Below are 21,812 nucleotides of genomic sequence, written 5' to 3'. Positions count from 1 at the left end.
GTATATTGCAAGTCCGAATATCAGCCCTCAAACATTATGACTAAGTCTTTGAAATTGAAGTCTTTCAATAACTTAAAAAATACGCTAAAAATGATTAGACTATACAATTAATAGTGAACTATTGTTTTCAAGTTCAATATTAAGGGATGATTTATTAGCATGTTGAAGTTAGTTAGCAATTGACCTAATCAGTAATTACTTTATTATTGTATTAGTCAATGTGCTCTGTTCTGAAAGTTAGCCTTAGAAAGGCTACATCCAGTTAATAAACTGGAAATGAAATTTAGTTTTCCAATTTCTTTTGTTCACAAGTTTGCTAACACTTTTGTCCATTTTGATATATTTTAATTGTATAAAAGTACAATTTTTTTTATGAATCGTGACACTTTTTTTATCATTGCTAAAAAATAATAATTGACAAAAGATAAGAGACCAAAATATAACGAAAATAATTAGAAGATTAGACTGAAACAAAAAGTTAAAATAAAAAAAAAAAAATTTGAACATGTGCAAAACCGGAATACATACAATTTATCTATCCATAAACGTGTATGGTGCACATAGCTAAATTTTGAAAGGGTGTAGGACCACTCAACGGGTTGTTTTTTGCAAGGATGCAGGACCACTTTAAATTTCCATGTGAATAAAATTTCTAATTTCGTTTATATGCTTAAGATAACATGATCTAATTTCGTCATTCGTCGTGTAACATGGATAAGCGAATGCCAATGCCATTAGTAAACATCACAAATTCACAATTATCAGATAACATAGCTTAATCATGCACTTAACTCGAAGTGAATCTCATGACGACGAAAGCAAATTAATTGCATGAGTTAATTTTATCTTATTTTTCTTAATCCAATCTCTCTTCGAATGACTAATATTTTGAGATATTCAAATTTATTTAAGGGTCGACAATTTTTTAATTGATACTTTTCTATACACACATAACCGAGAATGTATGTTTGGCTATATAATTTGATGAACGTCCGAAAATTAATTCCTTTCAAAGTAAAGATTAACAGAGTGAATTTTGTCTTTTTGAATAATTTTTTTCTTCATATACATTTGTTTAAATCAAATTATTGACAACATATTTAAGAAATCCTGACTATCTATTAATGGTGCTACTGCTAGACTTTGTTTGAATGAGATGTAGATACATATTTTCATATACAAATTAGCAACATTGGGTTGTGGACCATCAATGGATAAGGAACTATACCCTTTCTTTCAAGTATGGATCCTTGACCACAAAGTTGAGAATTCATCTCATCTCATCTCACAATACACTTCCACTTTGTCTTACCATCACTGTTTGTTTGATTTTGATTTCTAACCCACCACAATTTTTCTTTTGTGTGAAGTCAAATTGGTAGTGGAGAAACCCCTTTTTTTTGGTACATCTTGAAAGTTAAAACATTTGTAGCGAAAAATATATATACTAACAACGTTTGATGAGTCAAACTGTTTTTTTTTTTTTTTTTTTTTTTATGTGCTGGAAAGAAGTTCTGAAAAAGCTGAGAAGTGCACCCTTCATAATTACTGTTGAGACTGATAAAACTGCTTTGTCTTGAGCTTTCAGTAACCATTCGTCATATAAAGTTTTTTTCTTAAATTGTCTGTTGGAGATAGTTCATTAGGAACAAGTTACAAAAAGAAAAAAACCCCTGGCTTTCTAACCCAATATTTTGTTTTTAAGGTACAAATGTTACTTAAAATGAAAAAGAAAATCTTCATTTTTTTTTCAAGTACTTTTCATCCTTCGTATTTTCTTATTGTGTGTGTTTATAGCTATATAATTATAATTACGAGTTTAATTATTTTTACAAAAAGAAAATTCGGCACTCGAATTTTTTTTAAGCAAAGTAATAATACTATTGTCATATTGTGATTAATTGAAATTTCCGTTTAAAAAGTATGCACATATTATATAGAGTGAAATGAAAAGACGTGATATATGTTATATATTTGTTTCTTTTTGTTTTTGGTCAATAGTTTTTTTTCGCCTGGTCAGGCCTTCTCCTTATTTGTTCGTTTTGTTGTTTTAAAAAAAATATCATGATATATACATCTCTCAGTTTTTTTTTATAAATACACTTTCTTTTCTTTACTTTTTTTTAAATAAGTTCTCAGATTTTTTTTAGGTTAAATATTTTTTTTTCTCTATATTTTAAATAAACATTTTTAAATCTTCCTTAATCTTTGTTATTAGATTGTTTTTACCATTATTAAATATGAGTGACATGTTTTACGTGTTCAAAAATTTCCTTATCCTCTCATAAGAAGTATCCACAACTTCATATATCCTATATTATGAACCCAAATGAAAGAAAATAACCAAAATTGAAAAGTAGCAACCACTCAGCTTTAAGATAGATAAAAGAAGATTAAGTCATTGTAGTTTAGAATACTTTTCAAATACATTGTAGTTTTGCTCGAATCGACGTTGCTCCTTAACCCTAAGACAGATAAAAAAAAAAAAAAAAAGACAATAATAAGGTTTTTCTTTGCATTAGGAATACAATAACAACACACTATTCCATTGGGAAATTGACATTAGGAATACAATAACAACACACTATTCCATGCATAAGAATCCCAACCCACCACATCTCATCACAAAAAAGACAATAATAAGGTTTTTCTTTGCTTGCTTCGTGAACATGCTTTTGATGAACCAAGAAAGAAAATAAACCTTATTATAAAAAATTCTTTATTTCTTCCCTCTTAAACTATTATCTAACATGTCATCGTCTACAAAATCAAATATATCATTGTCATATAGATTTAATATGTTCATGTCACTAACACTTAACGGTGTTATAAACAAACTAATGGTATGAAGTAAAGTGGATTAAAAAAAATGTAAGTATAGAAACTAAAAATGTTATTTTAAACTATAGGAACTAAAAGGTAAAGGAAGTGAAATTATATATACTAAAAAAATATTTTAACGTTTCCTTATTTTCTAATTTTTTTAATTTTATACCTCCAACATCCAATTTAATACTTTCTTTTTCTTTTCCACACACCTGCTTCCCTCTCCCTTTCAGTTATTTACATGTACTCCCTTCCTTCCTCCAATTCCTATCCATTTCAATAGATAGTTTTAATTCTTTCTATTTTCATATTACTCTATTCCCTCATTCAATTTTTACACACACCTGTGACAAAGAACTAGTGCACAACGACATTAGAGGCATGTGTGATTTCCTTGAGAATGTCGAAAGTGTTAAGCTAGACACTCCTTTTTTTTAGCACCTCCCCTTTCATAATCTCTTAAAGCCAAAACATTAATTTTAGTATTCTGAAAATTACTTTTTAGAATAGTGAAATTAATGTTCTGAAAAGTATTTTTCAAAAATTTTTTTTACATATTTTTGGAAAGTACTTTCTAAAACACTAAATTTACTATTCTGAAAAAAACTTTTCAAAATTATGTAAAACAATACACTTTTAGGAAATTACTTTGTGGAACACTAATTTTACTATTTTGGAACACAAATTTCACTATTTTGAAAAGTAATTTCTAAAATACTAAAGTTAATATTCTAAAAGTACGTTCCAAAACACTAAATTTAATGTTGAGTTTTATGAAAGTGTGAAAGAAGATGAAGTGTTCAAAGAAAAAACGTGCGTATGACTCAATACCTTCGACATTCTCTAGAAAATTGCATGTGTCTATAATGTCATTGCATACCAATTTTACGGTCTAGGTGCATGTGAAAATTGAAAAAAGAGAGGAAGAAGAGTATAATGTGAAAATCAAAATAATTAAAAATATCTACTAAAATAGGTGAAAAACGGGGGAGGCAAGGGGTACATGTAAAAACCAAAAGGGAGAGAGAATAAGGTATGTGAAAAATAAGGATAAAGTGTTAAATTGAAAGTTGGAGGTATAAAATTAAAAAATTAAATAATAAAAAAATTAAAAATATTTTAAATTTTTTTTTTTTAAAAAAAAAGAGATATACTTATAATAAAAGATATATATATATATATATATATATATATATATATATATATATATATATCATGAGCCTAAAAAATTATGGATATTGACCCAGTTCTTATTATGGGCATTGGCCCAATTCTTATTAAAGTTACACTTTTTGGTCTTGACCTAATATTATTAATGAGACATATGATATGTTTAGAAATTCGTTTGAATGGCGATGGATTGAAGTTTTTGCATATTCAATTGCAAATGAAGAAGTAACAAGAATGTTGGATTGAGTTGAACGTGAGTTTAGTAGGATGAAACTAAAAATCAAGCACACATAAATTGCTTCTTATATTATTTTGTTTTTTTTATATTTATTTCAGATATTTAGAGTAGTAAATAATACTTTTTAGTTGGAATTAAAAATTGAGATCAATTAATGATAGACATGAAAAATCAAGAAAGAAGGCTTAATTAATGTCTTAAACTTTCGCCGGATTGCATTTTTTTTTATTAGTTGATGTTATCTCAAAGTTTCAAAAGAATAATTAGAGGTTAATAGTTAAATGCCCCGTTTTATGTTGACAATCAATCACAAATCATATATATGATTTTTAAGTAATTTTTGTAAAAAATAATAAATTTATTATTTTACATTTTTGATAACAAGTGTTGTCTTAAGATATTTTATTAAAAAAATTAATAAATAGATACGAGAGAATAATAATTTACAAAATAATTTTATAATTAATTTTAGAAATAATATAACACAATAATCGAGTTTTTTACTTAAATAATATATTTTTGTAATAAATTTACCTAAATAGCAATGGTGCAAATTTATTTCCTCAACTAGTACCATTTACTGTTTACATATTTTTTATTTTTATTTTTCGTTTTATGTCCAGGTAAACTGAGAATTTTGTAACTGGAACGCCACGTTCTGCATGCATTCTCGTCCCGGTTTTTTTGCAACCAGAACGGCCCATTCTTAAACCAGAATGGGTCGTTCTAAAGTTGAGTTTTTTCACATAACCTCAATTTTGGAACGACCCGTTCTAAACTAGGGATTTTATCCCTTTTTAGTAGTTTAGAACGGGTCGTTCTACTTTTGGAACGACCTGTTCTGCCCAATTCTATGTCATTGTAATATGAATTTTAATATTTAGCTTAAAAACTATTATAATTATACATTATTTGGACATGTTTTCGTAGTGTGATGTGCAGATTATCCAGATTTTTCATTATTAGCAACAGTTTGACTCGTAGAAGTTTCGAATCTATTAAGACAAGGTCCCATTATTATCATCTCGTGTTTTTAAGTTTAAGACACTATAGTTTCATACTTCAAAGGTGTTTCCTTTAAATCTAGCTTCAAACTTAACATTGCAACGAACACAATTTATCCTTTCAACACAAATACAACGTAGTCTCAAAGAGTAACATCAAGTAATTAAATTTATTAAATATTAACATTATAAATATAACTAAATAAATTTATTAAAACTCATTATAACAATAAAATCAATGGTGACGGGAACTAAATTCATGACCAATATTTGGACATGTCTTCCTAGTGTGACCAGAGCTGTGACAATAGAAATAATTTTTTACACGATTATGTTGTTCTCCAATATATATCCATCTTTGTTCTAATCCTGCTGGACTTTGGCTAACCCTTGGAAGTCCTCTTGAGTTCTGGATTTGGCCACATAGTTAGACCAGTGTAAGTAGGCCAATAATCTTCATGTCGAAGCTCTCCAAACTGTGCTTTGTATACCTTTGCAACTTGTTGTTAGGTATATATGGGAGATATGTAGGTTTGATAGTTGTGACGTGCATGTAAGCATGAAGCGAGTACATGCAAGCAAGGGATATGAACTTTCTGGAACTTGCCACAATCACACCACATTTCATCTAGCCTTACTGTAAATCTCCCAGCGGGTTGAACTTCTCTCGGATGTTGCGTTTCTTCTACTAGAAATCTAGTGCTTGATCTATCAAAGGTGATAACTCTATGAGTATTTGCCTTGGACTGTGCATCTTGAATATTTTTAGTTGTAATTTTCGAGTAGACATGTCCAACATTAATCATTGCATCCACTTCCCTGCCTCTTTGAACGAAAAACTTGTTGCAACGAGTGTATGTGGCTATTACCATGGAACAAATTGGCAAATTTCGTGTTTTCTTCAATATAGAATTAATAGACTCAGTTAGGTTTGTTGTCATGTGTCTCCAACGTCGTCCATTGTCTCATGCTAGTGTTCATTTTTCCCTAGGAATGTTGTCTAACCATTGGGTTGCTTTAGCATTAGTATCACTTACTATGTTGTAATAGTAAAAGAATCTAGGTTCAGTCATCCCATAGGCTAAAAAAAAAAATTAAATAATAAAAACTAATTATTAAATGTTTTAAAAAAAAGTAATGATAAAATTACCCATGTTGACGACATCCTTCTTCAGTATTGCATTTTTGAATCGTTGCATGAAATTTTGTACAATGTGTCGAATACAATAGACATGAACAAAATTATTTTCTGTCCAACCACTTCCATTTCTTGAGTATGCACTTCGAATAGTCTCACGAAGATCAAAAATTAGGCACAACCCGTCTTGGAATGTTACATACCGCCTTAAGTTCTTAAGAAAAAAAAATCATGCATCGCTAGTTTCACCTTCAACAACAACAAATGCAACAGGAATTATGTTGTTGCGACCATGTTGCGCAACTGCGACCAATAATGTACCTTTGTATTTGTCATATAAAAAGGTTTCATCAACTTGAACAACTAGTTTGTAGAAGGCAAAACCATTAATGCATGATTTAAAGGTCCAAAATAACCTTTTAAATATAACATTCCCCTCTTCCCCAGAACGGGTCATTCCAAAACTAGAACGGTCTATTCTAAACTTCTATAAAGGCCTAAAAACCTAGTTTAGAACAGCCCGTTCTGACTCTGGAACGGACCGTTTCAGATGCAAAATTAACGTATGTTCAAGCAGAATGGCCGTTCCAAAACATGAAAAAAATTATAAAAAAAAAGTGAACAGTAAATGATGCTAGTTGGGAAAATAAATTTGCAAAGTTACTATTTAGGTAAATTTTTTTAAAAAATATATTATTTGAGTAAAAAATTCCACAATAATCACTTTTTAAAGAATATTATGAGAAGATATAAATAAAAAAATATACTCCTCCCATCTTATAATAAGTGTCACTCTAAATTATATTACACATAAAAAAAATAATAAATATATAAAATCACTTTTTACATAATATTATTTGTAGTATAAATAAAAAAGAAATAATTAATACAATATTGAAAAACTAAAATGATACTTTTCCTTAATACTTATTGTGAGACAGAGTAATAAAACAAAAGGATATACAATTTTTTGATTGAACCACTGTGTAAATCTTTTTACATTGTTAATGCGTTTGCTATCTTGAAATTTAAAACAACAAGATAAAAAATATATAAATCTTCTTTAAAAATTACGGATAAACGGAAATAGAAGAAATGACTTAAATCATATATATATATATATATATATATATATATATATATATATGGAAAATGTTAATATACTTCCACCTATTTTTTAGTGGGAATATATTAGTAACTTATATCAAAATTTTAAGATAAAAAAATCACTCATTTTTTTAATTTGGTTAATTTGTATAAAAGATATTATAATAATTTAATTTAATTTTAAATAAAAATTAAATATTTTTTCTCTCTTATTAATTTCTTTCACTAAGTCATTTCTCTCACCTATTAAATTTCTTCTCTAATCCATTTCTCTTTCCTATTAAATTCTTTCTCTAATTTATTTATCTCTCTCCTATTAAATTTATTATTTAATTCATTTTTCTCTCATCTCTCATGAAATAACTTAGTGAATGAAATTAATAAAAATGAAAAAATATTTTATTTTCTTTTAAAATTAAATTAAATTACTATAATATTTTTGTATGAATTAATCAAATAAAAAAATAAATAATTTTTTTATCTTAAAATTTTGGTATAAGTTGCTAACATATTCCTAATAAAAGATAGATGGAGTGTATATTTAAGAGGAAATAGAAATACTGAAATAAAAAGATATGATTGTTGATGGAAACCAAACCTCAATGATGGTTATCACTTTTATGATTGCTCACACGCCATGTTTATTTACTTTCATGATGTTAAAGTCACGGTTTCCTAGATTATTTGGACATCAATTATTAATTACCATTATTTGACAAATGGCGACATTCTGAAAACAGTGGGAGGTTGTTAGTTGTTACAACCTTTAAATCCAGAATCATGCATGTCTAGTTAATTAGTAATACATAAAAAGCAGGGTACATGTCGTTTATCGGCTAAACCCATATATGTTGTTTTCGAATTGTGCAAAAAAATATTATCCTCCGAAAATGGAGGCCGAAAATTCATCCGAATTAAAAAATTATTATTTTTTAATAAATTTATTATAAAATATTATTAAAAAATAATATTTTTGAATGAATTTTCGACTTCTATTTTTGGAAGCTGTAGCAACGCTTAAAATATATCTATGAATTTAAATTGTGACATCATGACCAATACTTGTGCATATTATTGAGTGATGAGAAAGGTATTCCATCACCATCAATTATTAACACCCTTCATCTCCCTTCGCTAATTTTCCCATTTCACATTTTATATTAATTAATTAGTTAAATTATTTTTTTTCTTCTATTTTTTATATATAATTTTAAATTTTTATTTTAAAATAAAGATATTTAATTCTTTTATTTTAAAATATATAATATTGATTATATTATCAATTTAATATTTATTGATAGTTAAATTTTAATATTATTTAATAGTATATTATTATTTAAATAATGTGATATTTAGTAACATATTATATAAAAATAAAAATTATAAAATAACATATAAAATATATCTATTTGTATTTATTTTTAAAAGTGATTAGTATTTAATTTATTAATAATAATTTTATACATTTTTTAATTTTTTAAATATAATATTACTAAATATTATATCTCGTAAGCATATATATTAATTAGGCGAAAAGATGAAAATTTCATATTTTTGAAATTGGAGGACTAAAAACTAATGCAGACATATCACGTGGACAAACCAAAAGACACGTACGCGAGTGATTAAGAACGAATAAACTTTAACATTCATAGTAATACCCATAAATTAATTAACAAATATCATGTGCAGACATCGATAACCTTTTAATCAAGTATAATTTTGAAAAGACTTAATTTTATTTATTTTTTCGGTGTGTAACGTTTTTTCGATTTCACTTTTTAGTTTTAAATAAAAATTTGATCGATCTTAAAGCATCACAATAGATGTCTCTTATACATATATCTTAATTACTTTATTGGATCTTTTATTATCGCATCATATTTAAGTAATCTGTTACACTTTCATTTTAATAGTAAATTTTTAAGCAATTAATAAAATACTTTTATTTTTATATTTTTTTTATGTATACATGATTTTATTTAATAGTTGGGCTCACAAAATAACAATTTTTTAAGTTAAGGAATCATATTTTGTAGTATAAGATGCAATGCTTAAAAATTAAAAAATTATATTGTCACATAGATTGTCCTAATTTAATGGAGAAAAATTAAGATAATATCTTAAGTTTAAGATATACTTAAAATACTTCCATTGCGGTCTTTGTGAATGCTCTCAATTTCTAAATTTTTAAAATTACATTTTTAGTCTTTATTTATTTTTAAGATTCAATTTAGTTTTATTATTTAAAAATAATTTAATTTAATTCTTTAATTTTTAAAAATTATTCAATGTTACTCTTCCATTTAAATTAACAACATTTTAGATAAAACATATGAAAAAATAATATTGAATATTTTTTAAAATTTAGATTATCAAATTGAACATATTAAAAATAGTAAAATTAAATTAAATATTTTAAATAATTTAATTTATTTATTTAATTTTTAAATGATATTTAATGTTGTCTTTTTATTAAATTTTATCAATATGGTTAATGTTAATTTAAATGGAAGGATAACACTGAATATTTTAAAAGTTCTAAATAATCAAGTTAAATTATTTAAACATAATGAGATCAAATTAAATCTTAAAAATAAATAAAAAATATAAAATATAATTTAACAAAAATTTTATTCTCTATTAATAATTTTTATTATTATCATCAAATACATTCATTAAATGATAATGTAACAACTACGTCATGAGTAACGTTATTAAATAGTTCGATGCAATGACTATATGTAATTTTCTTACGTATGTTTTAACTTTTAAGTTCTCGACATTTCACAAAATTCATTTTCAGACTTTGAACAATTTTTTGACTCACCTTACTCTCTCTCTTATTTATTTATGGAATTCATTTTTAATCGCTCAACAATTTTTTGACTGATATTATTTATCATCATTACAAATTACAATCACTTAACTTAATTTTTATTTTTTAACAAATTTTGTTAATCGATGATGTGACAATTAAAGTCACTTACTATGTGAACTACTAATTTGAGTTAGAAATCACATGGTAAAATATTATTGATTAAAGATGTTTTATATTTATATAGGCTTTACAAGATTATTTCAAACTCATTTTTTGAAAATGTTACCGCATCATGTCGAACGATGATACTTGATAGGAGAGATTAAAATTAATAATGAGTAATAGTTGAGAGTCTAAGAATGATAAAAAAAAATTATTGAACAATTAAAAATAAATTTAATAAAAATAAATATGTATATATATATATATTTTTTTTTTCTGAAAGAACTAATGAATGAATAATAGAAAATTTGATTGTTGCATAGTATTGGTGGCGGATCGTACAGTATTTTGAGTCCATTCGGCCAGCCAACAACAGCAGCTTCGTTACTGTCCGTATTCAGTTGGAAGTTTGGCAGCAGGAAGGTGACGACGAAACTTGGTTGACAACAACAACAACAACATCATCATTTCCATTCCATTTTTATTATTATTTCCATTTTTCTTTTGTTAGTTATTTTCAACAAAAGAAAAGCAGCACAGTTGGAAGCAAACAAAAGACCAACAAAAACAAAAGCCTGCTCCCTCCGGTCCCTTTTCTTCTGTTTCATTCTTCTTTGTCTCACACTTGTCTTCTCTCCCTCTCTCTCTCCACACTTTTTCTTTCTTCTCTTCTCTTCTTTTCCTTCAAACTTCAAATTTTTCACATGTAACTGCTTTGCTTCGAGACCTCAAACATTTACATATCATCTCTGATCGTTTCAAAATATGGAACAGCTTGTCAACTTCATCATTCGGCCTCCGAGGTACCATCTTCCTCTCTCTATGTTGGGATAAACTTTTTCAATCAAAGTATGTTTTTTTCTTCACATTCTCAGGTGGGTATTTATTTGCTTATGCTTCTTATTGTTTAGAATGAGATGGGGTACAAAATTTTGATTTTTAGTTTAATTGTCATCCAAAAGGAAAGCTAGAGCAAGACATATGTATATTCAGTGTTTTCATTTGCTCTGCATCTCCATGAGAATCATAGAGTTATCTTTATATCTTGGTGGGGTGTGCACTGTGGAATGTGCTCTTCCTGTTAACTTGGTTTGTATTTGTTTGGTTGGGAATTTGAGATCTATTCTTAAGCTACCGTAAAAGGCTTACTTTTCTGTAATGTATGTGAATGTTACCCTTTGCATGGTACCAACTCTACAAACACTTATAGCCACGGCAAGCTTGTTCGTCAAATTTCTTCCTTTTTCACACAAATATATGAACATAGTTTTCATTTATAACTACTTTTAGCATAACAAGTTCCTATTGCTTTTTGTGATTTGAAAATTAGATCTGCCAATCATGTAAGATCTCGAGAACACTAGACTTTTGAATTGTTCTTAAGGCCTTTTGGATGACAAATGAGAATAAATGGATCGATCCCCAAGAAGGGAAATGGAAATATTATGTTAATTAAAATATTTTCAAGAATTACAATGAAAATGCACATCATTCTAATTTTGAGGATATCAGGTGAAGCTCAGTTTATCTATATGCCTTGATGTATTTCTAATTATGTAGTTATATGTGAAATGCCCATCACAAGATAGCTAGTTAGCTACATACTTGAGGTCTTCTTTCTGCAATTATGGCATAAGATGAACTGACATTGAGTTCTGTTATCTGCATGGCTCAGTAATTTTTTTGCACTTTTTCAAGTTTAACTTAAACAATTGTAATATTGTGACTGTATCTGTTATTGGCATGCAGAGCTGAATATGATCCAAAAACTGATTTATTGGATTACGAGTTCATGCTAAAAGGGAAATGGTTTCAACGGAAAGACGTGGAGGTATAGTTAAAAATAAATTATGTTGGTAAAAGCATTGGGTCTGGGGAAATACATTAAATGACTGGGTTTATCTCAGTTCGTAGTTTATAGCTAAATTGTCAACCATGTGCTTTGAAAATAATTATACTTTTGAGGCCATAACTTTCACACTGAAAGAAAATCAGTTTCATAATTCGTCCCAATGGTAAGTTATTTGATTGCTCTTTTGGAGAACTAAAACAAAAAGTATTTCTTATCTAGGATGCCGACATGGAAGAATTGGTTAGTCAAATTTATAAACATTAGCATGTTAATTCCTTTTGTGCACAGTACTTTTATCTAAGTTCTTTACTCATTTCTTACCACAATAATCTAAAATCATCATCATTTAGATCATTTGCTAAGAAATAAGTAAGTTATAACATATAAATGTATGCATGTGATCTTCTAATTTATGTATCAATTCAATTGCAAAGTTTTTGTTGATGCCATTCTCTGTTTTAATCATAACTTATATGCATTATTTTATTATTAAGTAACATTCTATTTAGTTGAGTTGATGACCTGAATTATTAGTCTTTAATGAAATATTTGATATTCTGCAGATAAAAAACAGCCGTGGGGATGTTCTTCGATGCAGCCATTACATGCCAATAGTCAGTCCTAATGGAAAGCCTCTGCCATGTGTAATATATTGCCATGGAAACAGGTGACTCTCGGATAATATGCATTTGTTTGTTGGTTAGCATGCAAATTGATGCTTCAAAGAGTTCGATGCAAACAATTTCTGGATGTTTCAGACTTTGCATTGAAGATGTGTGTGTTTTCCTTTTATTTTCTCTTCCTTTTTAAAAAATATTCTTTATAATTTAGAAAAGAGCACTATGTAATCTCTGTGCCTATTAATGTATTAATGTAAATAATGTGTTTTTGTCTTATTTGTTATTAGAAACGTGGTTGATCGTTTGTTACTCGCAATTTGATGAATTTCAGAAGTTGGTATGTATGCACCTTTCCTACCGGGTTACAACTATAAAACGTATAAATAAATAGAAGTTAACACAGTCCAAATTTTAAAACCTTTCTCTTTCAGTTTTTTATGTAGCAGTATAAATGTTACATGCATTTAGTTTGATATAGTGATCACGTGGGAATTGCTGCATTTTCAATTTAACAATGCTGATTTGAAAGCTTTGCGTTCTTAAACATTTGTTGTTGACTACAAGTATATTGTCTTGCATTTCTTTGTGCTTATGAACAGATTTAACGGATAATTTTGCTTAAAATTGAGAACTGGAGAAGTAATAAATAAGACATGTAAGCGTGTGTTTGCTTATACACGCTAAATGTATTTATCTAGTTGGTTTGGGTTTTGATATCTTAGAACTTGGTTGCCTGGCTCTTGGTTTGAACCCATTTTAATATGCATGACTCCTCTTTCCCCATGATTTCAAACAGTAGAGTCTTCATCACAATTCACTTTTCTGGATTTGATTATGAAATTTCAGATATTTGTAATTCTAATATCTTTTGAGTTTCTCTGCTGGTGATTGCTTGTTTGGTGTTGCCCTTTTAATAGATTCCAATTTGTGCTATGTTTATGTCAGTGGATGCAGGGCTGATGCCAGTGAAGCTGCTATAATTTTACTTCCTTCAAATATTACAGTTTTTACTCTGGATTTCTCAGGATCGGGGATCTCTGGAGGAGAGCATGTCACTCTAGGTTGGCATGAAGTAAGTGCTTGCTCATTAACTCTTTGAACTTTGAGAGCATATCTTATCTAGTGGCATCATTATCATTGATATTATGTGATTTTTATTACCGACTCTGATGGGGGTTAGTTTTCTCCATGTATATCATGTCATAATCATGTTCTTACTGGGCACATCCAAGAGAGAGCCAGTGCCTCAATGTTTTGGAGGTGAATTGAGGATAACATCATGGAACAATTTGCATGATTTAGGTATCTAGGTCCATCTTCCAAAGCAATAGGAGATTGATGGGCATGTATTTGTAGCACATGGGATTGAAGATGGGTGGATGAAATGGAGAAACACTTTAAGTTTAATTTGTGATTATAAAGTGCCACCAAACTAAAGGAAAATTCTACCAGGTGGATGCAAAGATCATCAATTCTCTACTAAGTGTTGCCTATTGGGCATCGAAGTGCCAAGAAGAGCCCAAAAGAAATATGTAAGTCTTAGAATTTGGTCTTAGGGCCTAATCAACATAAAGAAACCGGTTTGTAAGGTGATGAAATAAGTTCAATTTAAGTTGTACTTCTAATCGATGTAGGACTAAACCACCACTCTGAAGCTGCAATTACAGTAGCTCTCAAAGAGGTTGCAACTAAGGCGGCTTTCATCAGTATAGCATGGATGTTGAGGTTGATGAGTGTAGTGGACATACAAAAAGATAACCTAATGTTAGGAATGAAAGTTTTTGAAAGTTAGAGTAGCACCTATTGAGAATAAGCTGACCAAAACTTACCTAAGGTGGTTTGATAATGTGAGGAGAGGGCTATTAGAGGTTCCAATTGAAGAAAGTGGATTAAATGGAAACTAATTCAATTAAAAGGGCTAGAGGAAATTCGAATAAACTTTTCATATTCACAAATTCAATCCAATGTAACCAAAATAAATAAATAGATAAATTCAACCCAAATATATTATCAACCGGTTCAAATTAGTTTTGGTAACATGAATGTTGGAGTACCATTGACAGAAAATATGAAACTGATAATGAGCCTGAGGCAGGATACTTGTGATCCTCATTTCTTTAATAAATTGCTTAAATCACAGTGCAGAACTGCATATGAAATGGTTGTGTTTGTAGTCGACTGGGAGTTTGCATACCATTTGCTTTGTTCCCACTTTTTTTTATTATGAAGATTGTTTAACATTCTACATTCTTGGTTGTTTTCAGAAGGATGATTTGAGGGTTGTGGTCAATTATCTGCGTGCGGATGGAAATGTCTCTTTGATTGGCTTGTGGGGACGCTCAATGGGTGCTGTGACTAGGTAAATTTTTATCAGTCACTTCACTCGACCTTACATTTTAAATGAGGTTAAAGAAATGTTTCCTAGGTAGTGGTCGTACATAGGGTTGCAATCTTTTTCTAATAAGAGCTGGTGTGGCTTAAGATGAATATATGCAGAAAGACTTCTTTAAGATTTTTTTATTTGTTAATGATCATAGCATTGGAAACAACAATGAAGGGATCAAAGTCCATGAGATGATAGCTGAACAAGTCCTTAACTTGTAGAAGGAGGTGTATGTCATATGTTTTAGTGTCATTGTTGGATAATGGATTGTCTGCAGAGCACAGCCTTAACTTGCGGATGAAGCATTTCATATTATGTTTATGTATGCTTGTTTGAATTTTTTTGTAGACTGGTGGAAATGATCTCCTCTTTATAAATGTACAACCCATTTGCTTCTTAATTTTTAAAGTCAATTTATAAACTCCTTGATTGTGTAGATATTCAGTCTTACGGCTGTATATCACTTTCCTTCTTGCCATTAATGATGTTATTCCTTGCAGCCTTATGTATGGAGCTGAGGATCCTTCAATTGCAGGGATGGTTTTAGATAGCCCCTTCTCTGATTTGGTTGATTTAATGATGGAACTTGTAGATACATACAGATTCCGTCTGCCAAAATTCACAGTAAGTGTATTTTATTTTTGAATGGAAATGAAAATTCTTTTTACAGAATCTAACCAAAACAATTAATCTATAATCTCATTTCATATTTTAATGCTTCGCTACATTAGATAATTAAAATCACCTTCAGGCTTGGACGCTTAGTCTATGGTGTGTTACCAACCAAATGTTATGATTGAAAGTTTGATTCAGAGAGATTTCATTTTAATACCAATGAAGGCCCTTATCCCATCCAGGCTGGAATGTAATAGCTTTTCAAGACATGCTTTTTCTTTGAATTTCTTCTCCCTAAAATGTAGGCTACTGTACAGGGTCCAGATACATGTTTTTTGATGAGTAACAAGTCAGTTGTTACTGTAAGGATGCTTTCTAAGAGGCTATTTTCTTGAAAAGTAGTTGACCTAGGCTATAGTTTATTATGTAGCAATGTAGCAGTTGCGACAAATGATTACTACTTTTGCCAGGGGCCTGTAAATATCTGTAGTTTGCAACAAATAAGTGTTTTTACCCCTTTTTATGGATATTTAAATACTTTATACATACTACTTTTTTCCATCGCCCTAATTTCTCTTTTGAGAATAGATTGTCATTGCCCTACAATTTTGCCCTTTATTAATAATTCATTTATATGCAAAACTACAGAAGTACAATTGCTTAAAGTTTTGTTGGAGACCATGGATTCATGTCATTACTGTTATGCTCTCTTTGTTCTTGTTACAGGTGAAGTTTGCAATTCAATACATGCGAAAAGCAATCCAGAAGAAGGCAAAATTTGACATAATGGACTTGAACACCATTAAGGTTATTTTTTTCCTTTTGTTTAATGAGAAAAATTACTTTTATTTGCCTGTTTGTGTATAATGATTGATTAATTTGACGGAAATAGTTGGTTAGCTTTATTCCTTTGCTTTTCCTCATTATTTGCTTGATATAATTTGAATTTAATTCCAATGTCTGTAAAGCAACATTCTATTTTTCATCTCAAACTTGAAAATCGTATACACTTGTTGAGACTTTGTTCTTCTTTTTTTTTTAATTGTGAAAGTGCACGCATATTAGTTTGTCAGTCATATGATATGACTGTAATTTCACTCAGCAACTCATAAATATATTACTAAGATATTCTGTGCTCAATTATTTTTTTAAGTTAACTCAATTAATTATTTATGTATCCTAATAATATCAAAGATATTTACTGCACTTTTCCAGTAAAAAAATCAAATGCTATTATTTGATTCAAATACAAAGCCTCAACTAGTAATAAGTGTGGAAGAAAAAACTGAAATTCAAGGATTTTTATGATGGAGGGGTACGATTTAGCTGGTTCTGATTTTGTCAAACTTTGTGCATCATTTTGTTAATTGACAGTGGTGACTGAACTTTTCTTGGACCTGGTGAACTTCTTTAACTTTGATTAAAGTTTAGGAATTAGGATGATTCATTATTTACATTCTCCTTTCTACATTGGGTGCCTGTGATCATGCATAATCGTCCCTTTTGAGAAGGATCAATCTGCTGATTATAGTGCAAATTGTTCACTAAGTTTAGGAGGACAGAGGCAAAACAATCAGAAAGGAAAATAGTGTATACAATATTTGATCCTCCCGAACATATAAAAAAAAGGGCTTCATAAGCATTTGAAAGTTTAGAAATTTTCTCTTCTGTATCTTCACTGTTTATGTAGTAAAATTTATTTTTCTGTTGTATAAATATTAATAAGATAGATATTACTGATCCAAATTCAGGATTTTATAGGAAAAATTTATAAAATTGTTTTTTTTTTTGTTTGGGTTTTTTACACTTTCATATTCTTCATTGTATTCATTCATATCATTTGATTGCATTGCAGGTAGCAAAAGCTTGTTTTGTTCCTGCTTTACTTGGGCATGCCATTGATGATGATTTCATACGTCCTCATCACTCAGATCGTATACTTGAGGCTTACATGGTAAATATGTTTATAAGAATTCTTGTCATTTTGTAAACCTCTGTTACTTCTTGGATAATAAGACATGTTCTGGTCTTCTACGAATTATCATTTTTATATAACACATATTCTCTTTTATCTTCTAAGTTCTCACAAATTCTTGATTGCCAGACCTTTTGGATCCATAATATGGTTGTTTATGCTTTGTAGGGAGACAAAAGCATAATTAAATTTGAGGGAGATCACAATTCTCCCCGTCCTCAATTTTATTTTGATTCCGTAAACATCTTTTTTCACAATGTTTTACAACCTCCAGAAGATGAGCTTGGGGAATCATTTTTTGACATTGTGAATGATTACTTTGGTAAGGTAAATTCACCATGCATCTCTTATTCCCTTTGGTTCCATTTTGGTCACTATGAATGAAAAGTTCTTATTCTTGAACATTTTCTTAAGTTTTAAATGTTTTTACACAGGACGTTTGGAGATCTGTGCATGAATTTGCCCTTGGCAATGAACCGTCATTTCGAAATAAAGGCATGACTCGAGTATCCAGAATCTATTAACTATTTCTTTTGCATCGGTATCCATGAGTTGCATTTGGTAACCTCACTACTAATGTTTCTTTGTTGGTTGCAGAACCATCAACAAGCAGTACTGTGGATGACATTAAGCAAGTCCGTTCAAAAAGACCAATGAGTAGGATGGAGGTATTTATTAATTATTTGCTCTTTGTTTATTGTCAGAACTCAGAAAAAGCATTCAAACAACATGCTGAGTAAATTTTCATGTGATTAATATTAAGGCCTTGTTTGGACTTTGGATTAACTTTTCCAAAAACAGTTAAAGAAGAAGAAATGAAAAGGTAAAATGCATTGAGCTTCTTCCATAAGCTAAAATCAACTATTACTGTTATACATCTTAGCTTTTGGAAAAGTTAGATGAAGAACTTCTATAAAAGTTATGTGCATAAATTGAATATAGCTTATGGGAGAAGCTCAATTCATTATACCTTATTTTTTTCTTCTATTAAGTTCTTATTAAAATGTAGATTGGCGCTTGATGCAATACCAGTTATGTTTGGAAATAGGGAAAATTTAATATTCACGTGATGAATATAAAATGTAAATTGGTCCTTCTGTTCATATATGATAGATGCTCTCTTATAAAATCCATTAGGTTTAAGACAATTTTTATCCATTAAAGTGGCTGCAGCAGTATGCTTTCCTTGAAAATCCTGGCTTTTATCTCCAATCATTATCACTAAATAACTGTAAAATCCTTGCATTGCCATAGAACAATGCGTTCCTTATGTCTGAAGACCTTGAAAATGCTCCAAGCTTGCAGGAGAGCAACAGACCCCTTTGATTCATCGAACTTCTCAAAATCTCTACCACAAATATATCTAGCAGCTCAACAGTTAAGAATTCTGATGCTACTAATCATGATATTAAAGAACCATATAATACAAACTGTCAAGGACTGATTTAAGCTTAAGCTATTAAGTAAAATTTCATGAATGGTTAATCTCACAAGTGCCCAAGTCTTGAAGTGTGGACAATGTATTGACCCACCTTACCTTCTATGGAAATTTAACTTATGTTTATTAGAAAAAATGGAGTTCGCAATGATCAAACTCCTGACTACTTGGTCATAGAAGTTCTTATATATACCATGTCAATGACCATTTCTACCAGCAAGCTTAAGTTGTTAGGTAAAGTCTCATGAATGATTTTTCAATCTAAAACATTAGAGCAGGGTTCTTTGTATAGTTTGCTACTCTCCTTTTTTGTTTATGGTGTAAAAATTTTATTGCATGGTGTCATTTGAGCAGCCATGACTTGAATTTTGTTTAAATCCTTTTAATGATGTGGTTCTTAGTTTTTTATTTCTTGAATAAATATATTTTTTACTTTCTCAGGTTCCATCAGATATATCCTCAAAAGATGGACGGCATGACTCTAAGGTATTGCTTTATCTTGTCTTTATACCGAATATGGATATATTCATTCTTTGTATGTGCATGGAGGTTAAAATTACTAGTGCACAACAGGTAGAGAAATGTGATGATCTTTCCTCATCGTCTTCTACGATGATTAGTTTTGAATTATCAAACGGTCGTCTCTATAGTCCCCTTGTTCCAACCGATCTAGATGATGATCACTACGTGGAATATCAACTTGATGACTTTGCAGGTTTTCCATCTAGTGCAAAAGAACAAAAAAATGTGAGTCTATTTGTTGGTTATCACATAACATAATTGAAATTTTGAATGCATGTTGGTTAAAAGTTGTATAATTGGTTTTCATGGATTTGTACATATGATTCAGATGTGTATGGAAGCAGTGATAGATCATTCATGGAAAGACCAGGAAATAAGAAATCCAGAAGGAGAACAACCACCTGTCAGCAGTGCTAGTACTATGTCTGTAGAGCCATCAGATAAGGATGACTCACATGCTCCTTCACATGAGATTTTCAAACCAATGGAAACAGATTCTTCTTTACTCAGCAACAGTTTGCATTCCACAGCCTCAACAATTTCCACTGCATCCAATGTATGTGAGCCCTTGAAAGATGAGTCAAATTCCATTTCAGTGATTCCAAGTCCAGTACCAAGTCTTTCATCTAGCAAAATACCACCACCATCACCACTGCCACCAACATTGGACACTTCATCAGTCGCTGAGTCTACCAATACCGAAACTACTACTTGTAATGGCAGTTCTGCTAGCTTACAAAGTTCAACAGACACTGACATATCACACCATACCAAAGCCACGTTAACTGTTATTAAGAATCCTGCAAGCCATGTCTTGAATGGCTTAATACGACGATGGGATTTCAACTTTTTCAGAAACAGTCACAATCGATAAGATTAGAGTGTCGTTTATCCTCAGTTGGTTATTGTTATTCATTGATTTTGTAACTAAAAAATATTTGTAGTTTGTAAAATGCTCTCCACAAAAGAAATAGGTTGCTTGTACTTAAGTTCTATGAATGTTTAGATTATCATCTACCATTCATCTAATGTTCTTTCGCTGTAAGAGAGTTGTTGTGTTTTTACCCGGTGGAACAAAAATTACTGGAAGTGCCCGTTATTGGTTCATGCTTATGCATGATTATTTTCTTAACAATCCTCTAATGCTTTTTCATTTTTTCTTCATGAAGATTGGTGTAATTGTGTTCAACTACTGCTGCATTCCGGGTTCTCTTTAGAAGTCTTGTAAAAAATGTAATAATAACGTTAAGAGTGACAATTTACGTACCTACAAGAACCACATACCTGATATCACGTACCTGCGCAGGTATCTATGGTATGAAAGTTGAGCAATGTAAATGGTTCTTTATTATGTTGACAAATTGTTATAAAATCAATCTCACATGCTCTCATGTGAGTATATTTGTCTATGTGATAATTTTTTTAAATTTCTATCTTTTATTATATTTTTTCTTTACTCTTTCTCTATCTATTATATCTTTCTTATTCATTTTATTAAATTCAACACTCATTTCTCTATTGTCTAATTTTTATTTGACTATAATGATCATCAAAAGGTATTATTTTTTTCTCAATTTTGTTTACATATAATTTGATATTTGATAATCTATTTTGTGTGTCAATTTCTTTGTCTTTATCTTCTATTAAATTTTTGATCTCCTTTCTATTTTATTTACACATAATTTGGGATTTGATAATTTATTTTGTGTCAATTTTTATGTGTCCTTATCTTCTATTTTTTGATGTTTTGTTTAAGTGTGCACAAGGTATGTGTACAAAGAGTGAAAATATAATAGAGACTTCAAAATTGTGGACAAAGAAGATATAAAAGGCAAGTGCTTTAATTTTTTTCTTCTTCTTATTTGTGGATTTGATATATTGAACATGAATTTTAAATTATTTGTTAATATGCAATTTCTATTTTTGCAAGAAAATGACGGA

General features: G+C 29.5%; 1 protein-coding gene across 2 annotated transcripts; it reads left to right on the top strand.

Annotated features, from left to right (window-relative positions):
- The first annotated feature begins 10,884 nt into the window (after window positions 1–10,884).
- Window positions 10,885–21,304, top strand: LOC109817979 (uncharacterized). 2 transcript variants are annotated; one of them, XM_020383350.3, is made up of 14 exons: window positions 10,885–11,269; window positions 12,216–12,297; window positions 12,882–12,985; window positions 13,884–14,010; window positions 15,203–15,297; window positions 15,822–15,945; window positions 16,663–16,743; window positions 17,792–17,890; window positions 18,080–18,238; window positions 18,346–18,406; window positions 18,509–18,579; window positions 19,791–19,835; window positions 19,923–20,096; window positions 20,200–21,304. In XM_020383350.3, the coding sequence occupies exons 1-14, from the start codon at window positions 11,232–11,234 to the stop codon at window positions 20,743–20,745; spliced, it is 1,806 nt and encodes a 601-aa protein (XP_020238939.2). In that variant the 5' UTR covers window positions 10,885–11,231; the 3' UTR covers window positions 20,746–21,304. The 2 variants fall into 2 exon arrangements, with proteins under 2 accessions (XP_020238939.2, XP_020238946.1); XM_020383357.3 differs by lacking the exons at window positions 10,885–11,269; window positions 12,216–12,297 and adding an exon at window positions 13,226–13,275.
- The last annotated feature ends 508 nt before the right edge of the window (window positions 21,305–21,812 follow it).

The sequence above is a fragment of the Cajanus cajan genome, chromosome 1 (genome assembly GCF_000230855.2).
Source record: "Cajanus cajan strain Asha chromosome 1, NIPB_CcT2T_4, whole genome shotgun sequence".
Classification (NCBI taxonomy): Eukaryota; Viridiplantae; Streptophyta; class Magnoliopsida; order Fabales; family Fabaceae; genus Cajanus; species Cajanus cajan.
Note: the sequence above shows the minus strand (reverse complement) of the source record. Positions and strands in the feature narration are given on the sequence as shown.